This window comes from Mus musculus, chromosome 4, assembly GCF_000001635.26.
Source record: "Mus musculus strain C57BL/6J chromosome 4, GRCm38.p6 C57BL/6J".
In the NCBI taxonomy this organism is placed as follows: domain Eukaryota; kingdom Metazoa; phylum Chordata; class Mammalia; order Rodentia; family Muridae; genus Mus; species Mus musculus.
In genome coordinates, this window is record NC_000070.6 from 130,717,975 (window position 1) to 130,732,583 (window position 14,609).

The 14,609-nt window shown below is 42.0% G+C and overlaps 1 protein-coding gene across 50 annotated transcripts in view; it reads left to right on the forward strand.

Annotated features, from left to right (window-relative positions):
• Pum1 (pumilio RNA-binding family member 1) overlaps positions 1-14,609 on the forward strand; it is a 118,327-nt gene that overhangs the window by 54,737 nt on the left and 48,981 nt on the right. For 21 of the 50 annotated variants that reach the window (XM_006539296.4, XM_017320460.2, XM_017320461.2 and 18 more), the window contains 4 exons: positions 180-288; positions 1,199-1,377; positions 10,024-10,190; positions 12,304-12,574. The exons of 5 other annotated variants lie outside the window; for them this stretch is intronic. In XM_006539296.4, the coding sequence (XP_006539359.1) occupies positions 180-288; positions 1,199-1,377; positions 10,024-10,190; positions 12,304-12,574 (726 nt within the window). The remainder of the gene's footprint in view (positions 1-179; positions 289-1,198; positions 1,378-10,023; positions 10,191-12,303; positions 12,575-14,609) is intronic. 24 more of the 50 variants (XM_030253928.1, XM_030253929.1, XM_006539299.4 and 21 more) reach the window with 6 other exon arrangements.

Below are 14,609 nucleotides of genomic sequence, written 5' to 3' on the forward strand. Positions count from 1 at the left end.
TCTGTGTCCTTTACCAAAGAAGAATAGTGTTCTGATCATAGCTGTGTAGCCAAAACACTTTGATTGAGACCCTCAGGGTCTTTGAACATCTTCAGTACTCTTGTCTAAAGAAAGTGTTGACTGCTGTACTCTCATCCTTTATGAATTCTTTAAAAGCATCTATTATTTTTAATTTGCAGCAGCTCTTGCCAGGTAAAAAGTTTTGGGAAACAGATGAATCCAGCAAAGATGGACCAAAAGGAATATTCCTGGGTGATCAATGGCGAGACAGTGCCTGGGGAACATCAGGTAATCTAGCTCTAGCCTCTCTACTGTGATTTATGCCTGTCTTAGAGCTCCCTTCCTCAGCACTTGGCCAAGTCATGAATTTCAGATCAGTGGCAGAAGCACGCCGAGCAAATGTCCTGTCCTATAGTAGTATAATTGCCACTAAGGAGCTTAGATGATGTAGTATATTAAAAATAATTACACAAAATCAAATCTTCAATATTTTCTCAAGTGCTAGTCAAAGAAGAAGGGACTCATTTGAAGTGATCATGATTTTAGCTGCGTTTCCCTCTGTGCTGCTGTCAGCTTGCCTGGAATTGGAAAATCCAAACCCATACTTTGAACTTCATTATTCTTTTTTTCTTTTTCTCTTGATGTTTTATGCTATATATGCCGTAGTTATCTTTAAATGTGCCTGAGGTCAAATGAACTCACCCGGCACAGACACTCTTGTGATAGACTGCCACTGAAGAGGGTTGGGGAGAGCTGGTAGAGGCAGAGACACCAACAGCAGAAAGAAGCCACAGCTTCTAGGGATGGGGAAAACAGAAAACCCAACACTGGATAAACTGTATTCAGGACGGTGCAAACTGGAGTCCTCAGAACGATTTGTTGTCCCCCCCCCAAAAAAAAGATAAGGAAAAAAAGAACAAAAGAATTTCTGCAATTCGAAAGAGGTGACCATTGACTTTTCTACTTAGCAATGTGATCGGCTGTACTCCCTTGCTCTCCTAGATATAGGAGGGGTATGTTCTGTGTCCTTAGCCTATGTAGAATACCAGTGCTTATTGAAAGACCCAAGGGGAGACCTTGGCTCAGCTGACCATGGTGGGTCTCCTGATTCCCAGACATTGGTTTATCACGAGACATCACTCATAATTTGTTTGGGCTTCTGGCTGCACTGTGTCACACTTGTGTATCTTTTTTGTAGATCATTCAGTTTCCCAGCCAATCATGGTGCAGAGAAGACCTGGTCAGAGTTTCCATGTGAACAGTGAGGTCAATTCTGTACTGTCCCCACGGTCGGAGAGTGGGGGACTAGGCGTTAGCATGGTGGAGTATGTGTTGAGCTCATCCCCGGGCGACTCCTGTCTAAGAAAAGGAGGATTTGTAAGTTGGCTTGAGGAACTTGTTCCTGTCTCTTTCTTCCCCTTTCCCCCAAAGCAAATGTGCCTGTTGAGTTTCCTAGGTGCTCGCAGTGTTAGAGGGTGTTTTAGAACACTCCCATTGTAGCATACATGGAGCTCACCAAGCATGACAGGACAGGCAAACTGCACTTCAAAGATGGAAAAGTCAGGGCTTGGGTTTCTGTGGGCGGCAGGGGGGCGGAGGGCCAGGTGAGGGAAGCACTACAATCAAAGCCTCAGTTAATGAGTTAACAAGAAGGCATTCTTCACTAAAACAAAGCTCAAGAGAGAAGGACAAGTTGGGTATCTGCATGAGGTGCTGTCTTAGAGGAGTGATTGCCCGGCCACTACCTCAGAACCTTACAGAGGACAAGGCATGTGGCTCAGTCTTGGTTTTTGCAGGCTAGATGTGAATTTTATGGTGGCCGCAATTGAGCAGCTTTGTTTCCTATGCCTATGCTGTTGGGGAGCTTGCTTTTTTTTTTTTTTTGTTTTGTTTTGTTTTGTTTTGTTTTGTCTTTGTTTTCTGGTTTGGTTTTAATTCATTGCCACTAACCCCACATATAAATTCTGGCTGAATGGCAGCCAAAGCAGTCTCCTTGCCTACTGCCTCTTGCTGCTGAATCTTAGCATTCTTTCTGAAGCTTTGTCACCGCCTTTCTTGAAGCACATTCTCTATATTATCAGCTTTATAGATAAAGGAATCTTGGGAAATATATCTACTTGAATCTCCTTTTGTATTCTCTGGCTGATGTATGTTGCAGCTATCTGCCTGCCTTTCATGCCTAACTTGGTTTGTTCTGTACCCTTTTAGTCCTTTTCCCGGATGTCGTTGTGGCCTAAAAGAACCCGGTGGCAAATGTTTGAGATACCTTCTTCCCCCTTATCATCATACACTTGGTTTCACCTACACATGCGCTTCTTTATGTGCTGCATTTGTTACCTAGGCGCTACCCTTCTGTCTCCGAAAACTGTTTGGTTACAGTAGTCGGTGTTAGCCTGCTCTCTCTGTGTATTAATATTAAGCATGTTCTTGAGGGCTAGCCTTGTCAGAGCTGACCGGAATGCTTCTGGATCTTTTGACTTAGTTCAGACATAATGGCCTGTAAATCAAAAGGGAACTGCTTTTGTGCTCTTCTCATGGGGCTTCTTTGGGGCAGACAAGATTTATACTTTGGTTATGAGGAATGGGAGCAAGCCAAAGGATTGCTGTTTGCCTGTCTTCTCAAGAGAGCAGTGGAATTCTATTTTCTTCCTTCTTCACACTTTTATTTGATTTCTTAAGAGAAAGTACTGCCTTATAAATACTGCCTCCACTTTAAGTTATTTGCTAGAGAAAAACTAGTGTGCTTCATTAATGAGTTGCTGGTATGGTGGCCAGGAGCCTTGATAACAATGGCTGTGAATTCTCTGACCAGTTTCTAGTTTGTTGACATTAGGCACAGGCACACATCTGGACTACTGTGAAGGTTGTAGGAGGCAGAAAAGTAATTTGAATTAAAAGGAGATAAAACAGAAGAATTGGGATTATTACTGTCACTTTTAGGACAGTTTTTATGATAAAGCCCTGCCCAAGGAGAGTCCCATACTTAGTTGTTTTGGGAAATGTGATTTTTAGATCTTCATTGTATTGAGCCTCAGGCCAGATGTTTCTTTAGGAAGCAGGACTCCTACAGTCAGATGGTTAAGTCTCAGTATCTTCTTTCTTAAGAGGATATCCGTGGAGAATAAAATGTTATTCAATAGTTTGACGTCTGTGCCATCTGTAGGTTGATAGAAGAATACTGATGGATGTTAAGCCAGGGTGTTGGCAGGTGCTTTTGGCTGATGAAGGCCTGCCAGTCAGAAAACTGCTGGTCAGCACTGGTGGTGTGTTCTGCTGATGTTAACCTGGGCTTGCTCTGCTGCTGGTCTTGCTTTACTGCAGTTAGGATGTCACACAGAGAAAACTGTGTTTATGGGAAATCTGAATCACTCTAGTTCCCATGATATGCATGCAACATTGGGAAAGGGGGGCTGTCCCAGTCATTCTTTTAAAAACAAAAGAAGGTCAATGTTAAGTTTGGAGAACAAGGACAGCGAGCCATCTGTGTCTAGTAGGGCAGCTGGGTCTTTAGTCTAGTAAGCTGAGTGGCCAGTGATTATATTTGTGGCACAGTGATTATATAGAACTCACAGCAGGTACACAGAAGTTCTTGGATGTGACAGCTGGCAGTCCAGATGTTAACTCTTTAAGTGAAGGTGTCTCATGAGGAAGCAGTAGTTTTATATTGTCATTGGGATTTCCTTGACACAGCTTGAATAATAGGATTTAGCTCTTGGCCTTCCCTTCCCATGCTTCCCTGAGTTCCTTTTGGTGCTATAAACACTTCAGGAGTTTTGGTTTGAAATCAGGATTACTTTTAGGAGGTGGGGCCTGGTACTTTATGCCAGAGAGAGAGATCAGATGATCCCTGTCAGTTCCAGGCCAGCCAGTGCTTTACAGAACCTGCCACAAACTAATTAGCTGACTTACTCTGAGGTCCAGCAGACGACTCTGTTCTCACCCTTACAGTGAGGTGACCCAGCTAGCTAACCCAGCATGTGCTTCCCCAGCTGTTAGAGTACCAGATTTTGGAATAATGTGAGAAAACTTGAGTCCAAGAGTTAAGTCTTTTTCCCCTTTTAGCTTTTATTTTATTTGTTCTGGAATAAGATACTTCTCTCCCCATCTCCTAGATTCAGAGGTAGTTACAAAATCACATATTTTGAAAGCTCATGGGTGACATTGCCTATCTAAGGGCTCTGCTCTTGGTTCCCTAATTGTCTTCAAATAGTTATTAAGAACAGTGGGTCATGAGTGCTACTTTCTGGTTTATCCACTGCAAATATTGGACCAGTGACAACTACTCTAGCTTTGCAGGGTTGTTGGTAGATCTCCCCATGTTGTGTCAAGTTCCTGCTTTCTGACCTGGAGGATACATACGTGTAGCTATTCATTTGGATCATAACTATTTGGCTTGGAAGGCTAGTATTACAATTGATTTTTGTGAAACTTGGGATATTGCATTACATAGAGAAGCCAGGGCTGTGAGTCCCAACTGGATTTTTTTATTGTATAGTAGGAATAATTACTATTCAAGGAAGTATCATAATATTGTAACAAAGTATATTGATACTCAGTTGTGCACTGATAACAGTAGCATCATTCTGGGGCATAGGATTCTTAGGCCATACCATAATAGGCCTTTCTGAACTAAATCCTGCTTTTGTTGTTTTAAAGACAGGGTTGTCACTGTGTAGCTGTGGCTGGCCTCAAACTCCCAATCTTGTTGCCTCAGCTTCCTGAGTGCTAGGCAGGCAAAAGCTTACCTACCGCATTTGCATTTGTAACATGAGCCTTTCCCTGCCCCCATGATTCACAAGTGTGCTGCACTGCTAGAGTCTCCTTGGAAGAGTAGATTATTAGGGTGCAGTGCCTTTAGATTATGGCTATCTCCACAACTGAAACCACATGCTGGAGTCTGCAATATCAGGCTTATTAAACAAAACCAAACTCTTTTTGAGGGTTTTCTAATAAAATCAAACACCACTTCTTGCCTCTAAGATAGATTTCTTTTTTTACTCTTAAATATCACTGCAGGTGCCCACTGCTCTTCCCTTTCTGCACAGCAGGACTGGGTGATTGTGACCAGGCCTGTGTTGGCGATGCTTCACAGTATGCTTCTCTTAGCTCTTGCTCCTTCCTGCTGAAATGAGTGCCAGTTCAGCTGGGCCCTTGACATCCTTGTACTACTCTTACTTAGAGGTGCATAGCATGATAGTACCCCAGAGTAGGCGAAGTGTATAATGGCTGCATCTTTTCATACTAAGGTCTTCTAAAAACAAGTTTTGGTTTTGTTTTGTTTTTTATTTCTTTTGAAGATATTGTAATTTTAAGGATTGCCTCATTTAATCGTTGGAACAACCCATAGTTATGGCAGATTAATTTATAGATGAGAAAAAAGGCTCGGAGGCAAAGTTGGGGTCTTACATTCAAGCTTTGTTTCTATTTCAGTTTTGCCTGGGATGGCTTTTGCTCTGCTATGTTGGCTTTTGAGGTTGTTCCATAAGGCTAGCAGCTGCAGATTTTTTTCTCATTTTTCTATTCCTGTCAGAGATGTGAACTGTTATACTTTGAAAAAATTTCAGGGGTATGTTGTGTGAAACAAGTATACACAAGACCTAGCGTGGTCAGCATCATCTTGTTTGTTTTTATGCAGCTAGGCTCACACAGAATTGCCTGTTTGATGCAGATGGAAGACAGCCTCTGATCTCACTGAACGGATCTTTTGCCATGGGAAGTGTTTTTGGTTGTACAAGAGAAATGTTTGGAGTTATCCTGCTTTATGGTTGGTTGTCCTGAGGAGGCTGAGCCGTCAGGCCGACTCTGCTCTGTGGTTCTTACCATGTCTGCTTGGTTCCTGGCTCTTCCTGCGGCTAGCAGCGGTGATGTTTTGTTTGCTGTGAGGAATGTGATAGGGCCTGGATATTCTAGTGGTTTCCAGGCTTCTGCAAGTTTGTTTACTAGTTTTGTTTATTTGCATTACTGTTTTTTTCTTCTTTTGAAGAAATTGTAACTTTAAGAATTGACTCATTTGATTGTTGTAACAACCCATAATTATGGCAGATTAATTTATAGATGAGAAAAAAAGGCTTGGAGGCAAAGTTGGGCTCTTGCATTCAAGCTTTGTTTGCATTTTCTCCAGTTTTCCCCGGGATGGCTTTTGCTCTGCTATGTGGTCTCTAATGTTTGAGGTTGTGCTCATCAGCCAAATGGCTGCTCTAGAAAGACCACACAATTATGTACTTGTGTTTGGTAGTGTTTCAGACCCTGCTGTGTGCATCTCTCTGTCCTGCTGTATTTTTATGTGTATACAATAAGGTTCTTAAGTTTCACAATGTAGCATTTCATTGCTGTTCATAACTATTAAACAAAATTATCCCTGTTTTATAAATGAGAAAACTAAGACTTAGAATAAATGATCAAAATCCTATGGCCAGTGTTATACATAGAACACAGAATAGATTCAGTGCACCTATATTAATACTTCCTGAAAGACCTCATAACTATAAACATTCACCTTACATACTATTAAAAACCACAAAGATGCCAAGCATGAACACTTTTTATACTCCTTATCTATTTTTCCCCCAAAATTGTTTTCTTTTACACGTATGGGTGATTTGCCTGCATTTTTGTTTGTATAGTACATGCATGCCATGCCCCTGGAGTTCATAAGAGGATGTCAGTCTCTCCAGGAACTGCTTGATCTGCCATATAGGAGCTGGGATTGAACCCTTGTCTTCTGTAGGAGCAACCAGTGTTCTTCACTGCTGAGCCATCTCTCCATTCCACTTTTCTATTTTAGGCTCTTAACAAGATGTTTTCTTCCTTCCCCTCCTTTTAAAAAAATGAAAAGACAAGGTCTAATATAGGCCTGGAACTCCTGGGGTTACAAGTTTGACTCCCCTGCCCAGTACTGTGTGTAGCTCTGGCTATCTTGGAATTCACTCCATAGACCAGGCTGTTTGTAGAGATCCTCCTGTCTCTGTCTGGGCACTGGGATGAAAGGAATGCACCACCACCACCTGGCTCAGAGACCTTTTTCTTGTTCTTTGAAACAGGGCCCTTCACTGTATTCCTGGCTGGCTTATTGCTTCTCTTTCCGAGTGCTGGGACTACAGTAAAAACCCTTTTTATGATCTTGAACCCAAGGCTGTCTTTCCATAGCAGCTGATTTTTCAGTCTGATCTTGGCATAATGTACATGGCAGACTGGATTGTCTGCTATTTTTGTTGCATATCTTTTGTTTGTTTGTTTGTTTTCGAAACTTGATTTCTCTATGTAGCTCTGGCTGTCCTGGAACTTGCTCTGAAAACCAGGCTGGCCTCAAACTCAGAGAACTCTGTATACCTCTGCTGGGATTAAAGGTGTATACCACCACAACCTGCATGTGTACTTGTTTTAAATGAGCTTTTTCCTTTTTAAAAATGTATATGTGCATATATATGTGTGTGTGTGTGTGTGTGTGTGTATAAGTATATACACCCACATACTGAGGTTATAAATGTTTTCCACAAACTTCTTCAAGATGAGATGCACCAACAAAATCAATAGGTAGAAAGAGTTGCCAGTGCTCTGCCAAAAGTTTGATATTTTGATAGTCAGGTAACAAGCTATCTGAATGTAACATACAGAACTAGTGAAAACCTCCCAGGGAGTGTTTTGAAAACCTTGCCCCTGGCTGTGAAATTGATATTGGCTGTGTTCTTAGTGCAGACCAGTGAGCATCCGGATAGACTGAAGTGGTTCATGGGAAGCCTTGTGAAAGTCAACAAGGAGAATGCTGACCCGGAGCCCTCCAGTGACCATGCTCGCCAGTCCCGTGCTTGCTGGACCTTTGTGCTGCTGCTTTTCCCTGTCCTGGGCAGTTTTATAGGCACAGTTTTGAACTCTTTGGGAGATGTTGGAGTTGGACAGATTTTCTTGAGACATGACCTTGATGTATAGACTTATAGAGATTGTTCATGTGATTCTTCTTGGCCATTGACATTAATGGTTTCCTTTGCTACTGCAGTCATACTCTCACCATCTAGACTGGGGTAAGATGATAAAGACAAGATGAAGTTTCTTTTTTTTTTTGGCAGTTCAGTTTCCCAGGGGTTTTTGACTCTACCATTAAAACAGCACTTGGTCATATTTATTGAGCGCCTGCTAGACAGTGTATTCATCTTTATAGCTGCAGCTATAAAAATGAAAACTCTTACTTCTATCCTTTTCTCTGCATTGTGGAGGTTGCTCCTGTTTCTGGTTTTGTATAAGCTCTTGGCCTTCAGAGCCTTGTCTTCCCATGTCTGTGCTGGGTGTCAGAGCTCTCTTCAAGGGCTTCTCTGTTGCTAAGCTGCATGTTGTAGAGAAGCAGTCTCCAAGGCACATCCTGTGGCAGGTGGCCACTGTCGGGCTTCATTGTCTTGATGCCACTTGAGGCCGAGCTGTGTATACAGTTCACACGCAGTCCTACTTTCATATTATCCACAAAGGCTTTCTTTTTCTGTGTGTATTTACACAGAGAATAGCTTTAAAAGGAAAACTGGCTCTGAAGTAGTATCCTACAGGTCTAGGATTGTCAGGGTTCCTGTATTGTAGTTTCTGATTGTGATTTCTTACCATATGGAGAGCTTGTGTTTTCTCTGTGCAGCCTGACCATTTCTCAGTGGGTCTGCTCACAACACTAACCGCCTGCTACTCTGCTCCACTAAGTCCTACCGGAGTCCAGCTGGTGATTGGAAATTTGTCGAAGAATGTTTGTCTTATGTCCACTGCTTTGTACCAGGATCTTTAGTTTGAGCCATGTGCACTTGTTTCCACATTAAAGCCTGAGTCCGTGGTGGGAAGGACAAGGTTGCTTCTCTCAGTTTATAACAGCTAAAGTTACTTAGTGCCCTTCAGTGCCAGGGTCTGCAAAGCTTTCTGCCATATTGAGTCCACAGATACTTGACTTCCTTTTGGACATCAAGGCATTAAAAATGAATATATCCAGGGCTTATGCTGGGTGCTGCTAAGAGGAGACACAGTCACATTCTTTAAAAGGCAGGACCTGGATATATCTGGGAATAGATCTGTATTTGAAAGTTTGAAACATTTCAGAAATAAATTCTCTTGTGTAAAATGCCCCCAATTATATCATTACAACTAATTTGTAGCAAAATATGCAGGTAATGGAAGATAAAAGTTTTTAGAGTATGCTTGCTAAAAGGAAAATTTAATTTGTTTTGAAGCATCTTTTAAAAAATGTCAGTGTCGGCTGGGTGTGTGGTACACACTTGTAATCTCGGCATTTAAGAGGCTGAGGTAAGAGGGTTGCCAAAAATACAGGCCAACCTGAGCACTGTATGTAGTTTGTTCCAATCTAGCAAGGGACAGTAAAAACCTGACTCAAAAAGTGAAAACAAAACAAAAACAATTGGACAAAAATTAAAACAAAACAAAATACAGAAATGTCAAGGACTTGGTGCAACAGAGTGAAACTGGGCAGTAGTACAGTTTGGCAAGGTATATATCCCCAGGTCAAGTAGAGACGAGTTAGATTCAAATGGTTTCAGCCTACATTAAGTTCCATATTTAGAAGTAAAGGAGGGGCTTATATAGGATAGTGGGAAGTCATGGATTCCTTGCTTCCTTCCTTTCTTCCTTCCTTCCTTCCTCCCTCCCTCCCTCCCTCCCTCTTTTTTTTTTTTTTTTTTTTTTTTTTAAACAGGCTTAATACTTTCCCTCTTAGGAATATGCTAGACAGATTTGAGAGTAGAGAAGTAGGCTGAAGAAGTATACAGTTTCAATTGGGGGGGAAAGTGGGTGGGTCAGAACGGGAGCACTTGGTATGATAAGATGTCTTCAGTTCTGTAACATACCTGTCTGTCTGTCTTCCCCCATTTGGCAAAAAATTCTGCAGTGTTCCTTCCTGCCTCTGTGTTGTTTGTAAACTAGACTGTAATGTCAGGCATGGGCACTGTCCTGTCCCAGTTAGCATTTAGTGTAGTCTGGTGTCCACAGTGGGTATCCATAATTAGTTGATGATGATTAGTGAAGCTGAAGCTATTTTTTAAACAGGGCCCAAGGGATGCAGACAGTGATGAAAACGACAAAGGTGAAAAGAAGAACAAGGGTACGTTTGATGGAGATAAGCTAGGAGATTTGAAGGAGGAGGGAGATGTGATGGACAAGACCAATGGTTTGCCAGTGCAGAATGGGATTGATGCAGACGTCAAAGATTTTAGGTTTGTATATTTTACACTTCTGATTTTTTGGATGTGGGCTGTGGGTTTTTGTTTTTATTTTAGTCCCTCCTGTCCTGTTTCAGTTTTAAAAATCTAGTATAGATGATGCCATAGAGGTGTAAACTAACTGGTAAGGTGGGATTTCCCAAGAGCTGTCCATGTTTATACTTTGCCCAACAGAATTTGCATTTGAATGGAGCTGGGCTTGCAGAGTGGTTCCACAGAGGACATTTTAGTAGTTCTAGAACTTCAGCATAGGCGCTTTGGGACTCTCTGAGCTGGTCCTACATCACTATACACCAGAGCCATGGACATTGAGGGATGTATGTGTCTCTCTCTCTCTCACATTGGAGGGAGAATTAGCTGAGATATTTTACGCCTTCTCCCATTTCCTACATGCTCAGCAGCTCCATTCTATGTAGGTAGGCCAGTCACCAGTTACTTCAGTTGGAAGAAGTAAAAGTTCAGGTGCAAAGTAAGAGGGGCTCACTATGTAACCCAGGCTGGCTTTGAACTTGGCAATCCTCCTGCCCTGGCCTCTGAGTGCTGGAATTTCAATTGTATACTGCCATACCCAGCAAATGGCTTGTTCATAATCACGTATTTTCCTTGGATGCCTCTTATCTCATGTCTGGTCATGACTGAGTCTCAGATTTCCCTGTAATAAGTAGAACATCCATAGTATTAAATATTTGTCTTCCACAGTTGATAACCATTCTTCTTTATGTAGACAAGCTTTAGTTATGGCATATAAGTTCAAAGAGCCTTAAAAAAACTTTGTTCGGTGTTATACATACACATACAAATAATTTAATGCCATTCTAAAGCTAATGAGTATTTATTTGCAAACAGATAAAAACATGCATTTTTATACCGTAATACCCACTAGTATAAAAAAGTTTTGTATCATTTGCAGGAGAATTATAAGCCTAATTATATATATTGAACTGTATAAAATCAGAGTCTTTGCAATTGAGGCAACGGGCACTAAATACTTACCTGTGTTACTTGGCTGTGTTCAGACAGCCTCACCTCTGTTAATCACAAGCATTTGGACCAATGCTTTGAGGTATCTGGCTGGGGCAGGAGGTGGTGGTGTATGTGATGATGATGATGATGATGATGATAGAACATGACAATTCCTTTAACTTGTACCAGCTGTGTTTTTTTTTTTTTTTGTTTGTTTGTTTGTTTTTTAAGAGATGGAGGGATTGAATGTAGCCATAGGCTACTCTCCCTTGCCTGTAATGGGTTTGGAATTTTACAGTAATTGTAATGGGTTATGGAATTATACTTTAGGTTGTGGTATATCTCAAGTCCCAGAACAGTGTACTCACTTAAACATTTTGGCCCAGGTTTCCCTGTGCTCTTTGGAGTGTCATGACATGGAGGATGGAATCTCCATCTACTAGCTTAGCTTGAGCATTGTCTTGGAGTAGGAGTGTGGTCAGTAATGATGCTTTACTCATTTGTGATGTTTTTCAACTGATTTCCTTCTTCCATTTCCTTGGCAGGTGGGGTAGTGTTCACCACTGGTAAAAAATGTAAATAATAATGAAAACCTTTTCATTAGCATCATTACGGGAATTGGAATTACCCCTAGGAACCAGCTGTAGGTGTTTTGCTTTATTTTGAAACAAAGTCTTGTGCGGACTCCAGCCTGACTTGGAAACTTGTTCTGAGTGCTGGGATGATAGGTGTGTGCCATTATGCCTGACCCAGAAAACCAACCATTCCAGCTTTGCTCTGTGTTTAAAGAGGATCTGCTGTTCTGGTGGAGTGGATTTACCTGTGTTTGTGGGGAACATTTGTTTCAGTTTTCATGGCTGCCGCAGGCAATACTGTTTTTAGTTTTACTCTGTGTTTATTCAGTCTTGATTCCATAGTAAAGGTGTATTGTATGTTAATAGCAGATGATGATACACATGCAAACAATGGAAGAATCATTCTAGAGGACTACAACCCTGTGAGCCTTGTCAAAGATCTCTGGTTATTTTGTAGAACTAGCTTTCAGGACTGCTAATGAACTATGTCAAGGACTTGAACTGGGGGTTGCTGTAGTGTCCCTCCTCGATCAATATAAGGTTTAATGCCCTTTACTTTCTCTGTTTAGCCGTACCCCTGGTAATTGCCAGAACTCTGCTAATGAAGTGGATCTTCTGGGTCCAAACCAGAATGGTTCTGAGGGCTTAGCCCAGCTGACCAGCACCAATGGTGCCAAGCCTGTGGAGGATTTCTCCAACATGGAGTCCCAGAGTGTCCCCTTGGACCCCATGGAACATGTGGGCATGGAGCCTCTGCAGTTTGATTATTCAGGCACGCAGGTACCTGTGGACTCTGCAGCAGCAACTGTGGGACTTTTTGACTACAATTCTCAACAACAGGTACAGTGTGTGTCTTTGTCATCTTTCCCTTTCTTTCCAGCCCTCACATTATGGGGGTGGGGTGGGCAAGGCTCTTACCAGCTTAGAAAGCCTTTAGCCAGTTGCTTTTGGTCCAGCAATGGAATAAATTTTAAAAGCTCACCTTCTCAGAAAGTTGGTTGCTGCAGTTGCTAGAAAGAGAGCACCTGTTCTGTATACACTCTGCTTGCTTGGCTCCTTTCTCCCCAACCCTGGGGGAGTGAATGAGTATTCTCTCAGATGCTAAGTTACATTTGGAAGATTTCTATTGTATGCTGTTGCTGGTTTGTTTTGTGTTAAAAAATAATGAGGGGCTAGAGAGATGGCTCAGTGGGTAAGAGTGCTTGCTTCGAAAGCAAGAAAATACAACTCCAAATCTCTAGTACCCTTGTAAAAGAGCAGCTGTCCATGCTTGTGACCCTAGGATCAGAGATAGGCACACTCTGGAGCTTGTTAGCCAGCCTGATAGCCTAGCAGAAACAGTGGGCTTCAGATGCAGTGTTAGACCCTGTATCAAAAAGCAAGATAGAGAACAATAAAGGAAGACATTTTTTTTTACATGTGTACACAGTGCCACATGTATCTATTCTCCAAGTGTGTATACCTTCTATACCCCCAATAAATATACTGAGATCCAGAACCTCAGTATATTACCAACGCATTTCCCATCAGTCATGTTTTTTGTTTAAATTACTCTAGATACAGTCTAGAACACACATCACAGACATTCTAATTATTATAAAGTAATAGGAATGATAAACTGAGCACACAAAACACTAGAAGGTCTACAATGATTTGTTTGGTACCTGGGGAGGGGCTGGTCATGAGAGCAAAGGGTGTGCATTTCACCTGTGCACGCACCTGCGGGGTCAGAGGAAGGTGTTGGAGGTTTTCCTCTATTGCTCGTTCCCTAATTCCCTTGAAACAGGGTTTCTCGCCAAGCCTGAAAGAAAGCGCTTCGTCTAGGCTGGCCATTTTCCTAGGCCAGCCAGCCAGTAAGCTCCCGTTATTCCTTATCACCCCACCTCTTAGTGCTACCCATTTTTTTCCTGTGCTCTTAAACACTGAACCATCCCCCCAAGGCTTAACTCTCTGTTTTACAAGTTTCTAGAAAAATTTGTTGACGTGTTGGTTTAGTCTTTTTGAGACTTTTATGAACCCAAGGCTGGCCTGGAATCTGCTGTGTAGCCCAGGATGGCCTTGTCTCCACCTCTGTGCTTTGTGAATGTGCATGTGTGCCATGTGCATGAAGTGCTCAAGGAAGAAGAGACCTGAATTCTCTTGAGCCCAGACTCACAGATGTGTATGAGTTATAGTGGGCCTCTGGGAAATGAACCTGGGAGCAGTCAGTGCTCTTAACCATGTAGTCGCTTCTCCAGGTCATTGCTTTTGGCCTCTTTGGTAGTACTGAGATCACAGGTGTGAGCCACCATACCCTAAAACAATGGCAGCCAGTTTTGAAGGCACAATAGGCCTAATTCATTAGAAAGGAAATGAGGACCAGAGGGACTACTTTGTAGCTTCATAACCCACAAAAGGTCTGGTAGGTTATGCTTTTCTATTACTCCTTTGGACTGGTACACAACTATAAATTGAAAGTGTGAGCACCTGTGATGCTTTGACCTGACTTCCTGTCTGTGGAGACGAGTGCTTTACCTGCTGCCGCCTCACTGCTCCCCAGTGGATTTTGATTGGTAGAGAAATAGATATCCATAGACGTTTAAATAGTCTCTCAGTACAGTTTTGTTGCTTTCTTCAGTTCTGGGAGTAGAGCCTGTGCTTGCCTTACAGGTGCAGACACACTCCCAGCCTATGTGTGAATTAATAGCAAGCTTTTTCTCCCATAGAATGGAAAGTATAATTGAATATTATTCTCTCTGTAGCTTCCAATATCTGTGTGTTCTACAAAAATGGTCACTTTTCTTTTTCTCTTTTCTGGTCTTTACTAGCTCAATGTTTTTGTTTTCTATTTTAATTGAACCATTTTTGTTTAAGGAGAGTTTATCTGGGACTGGTT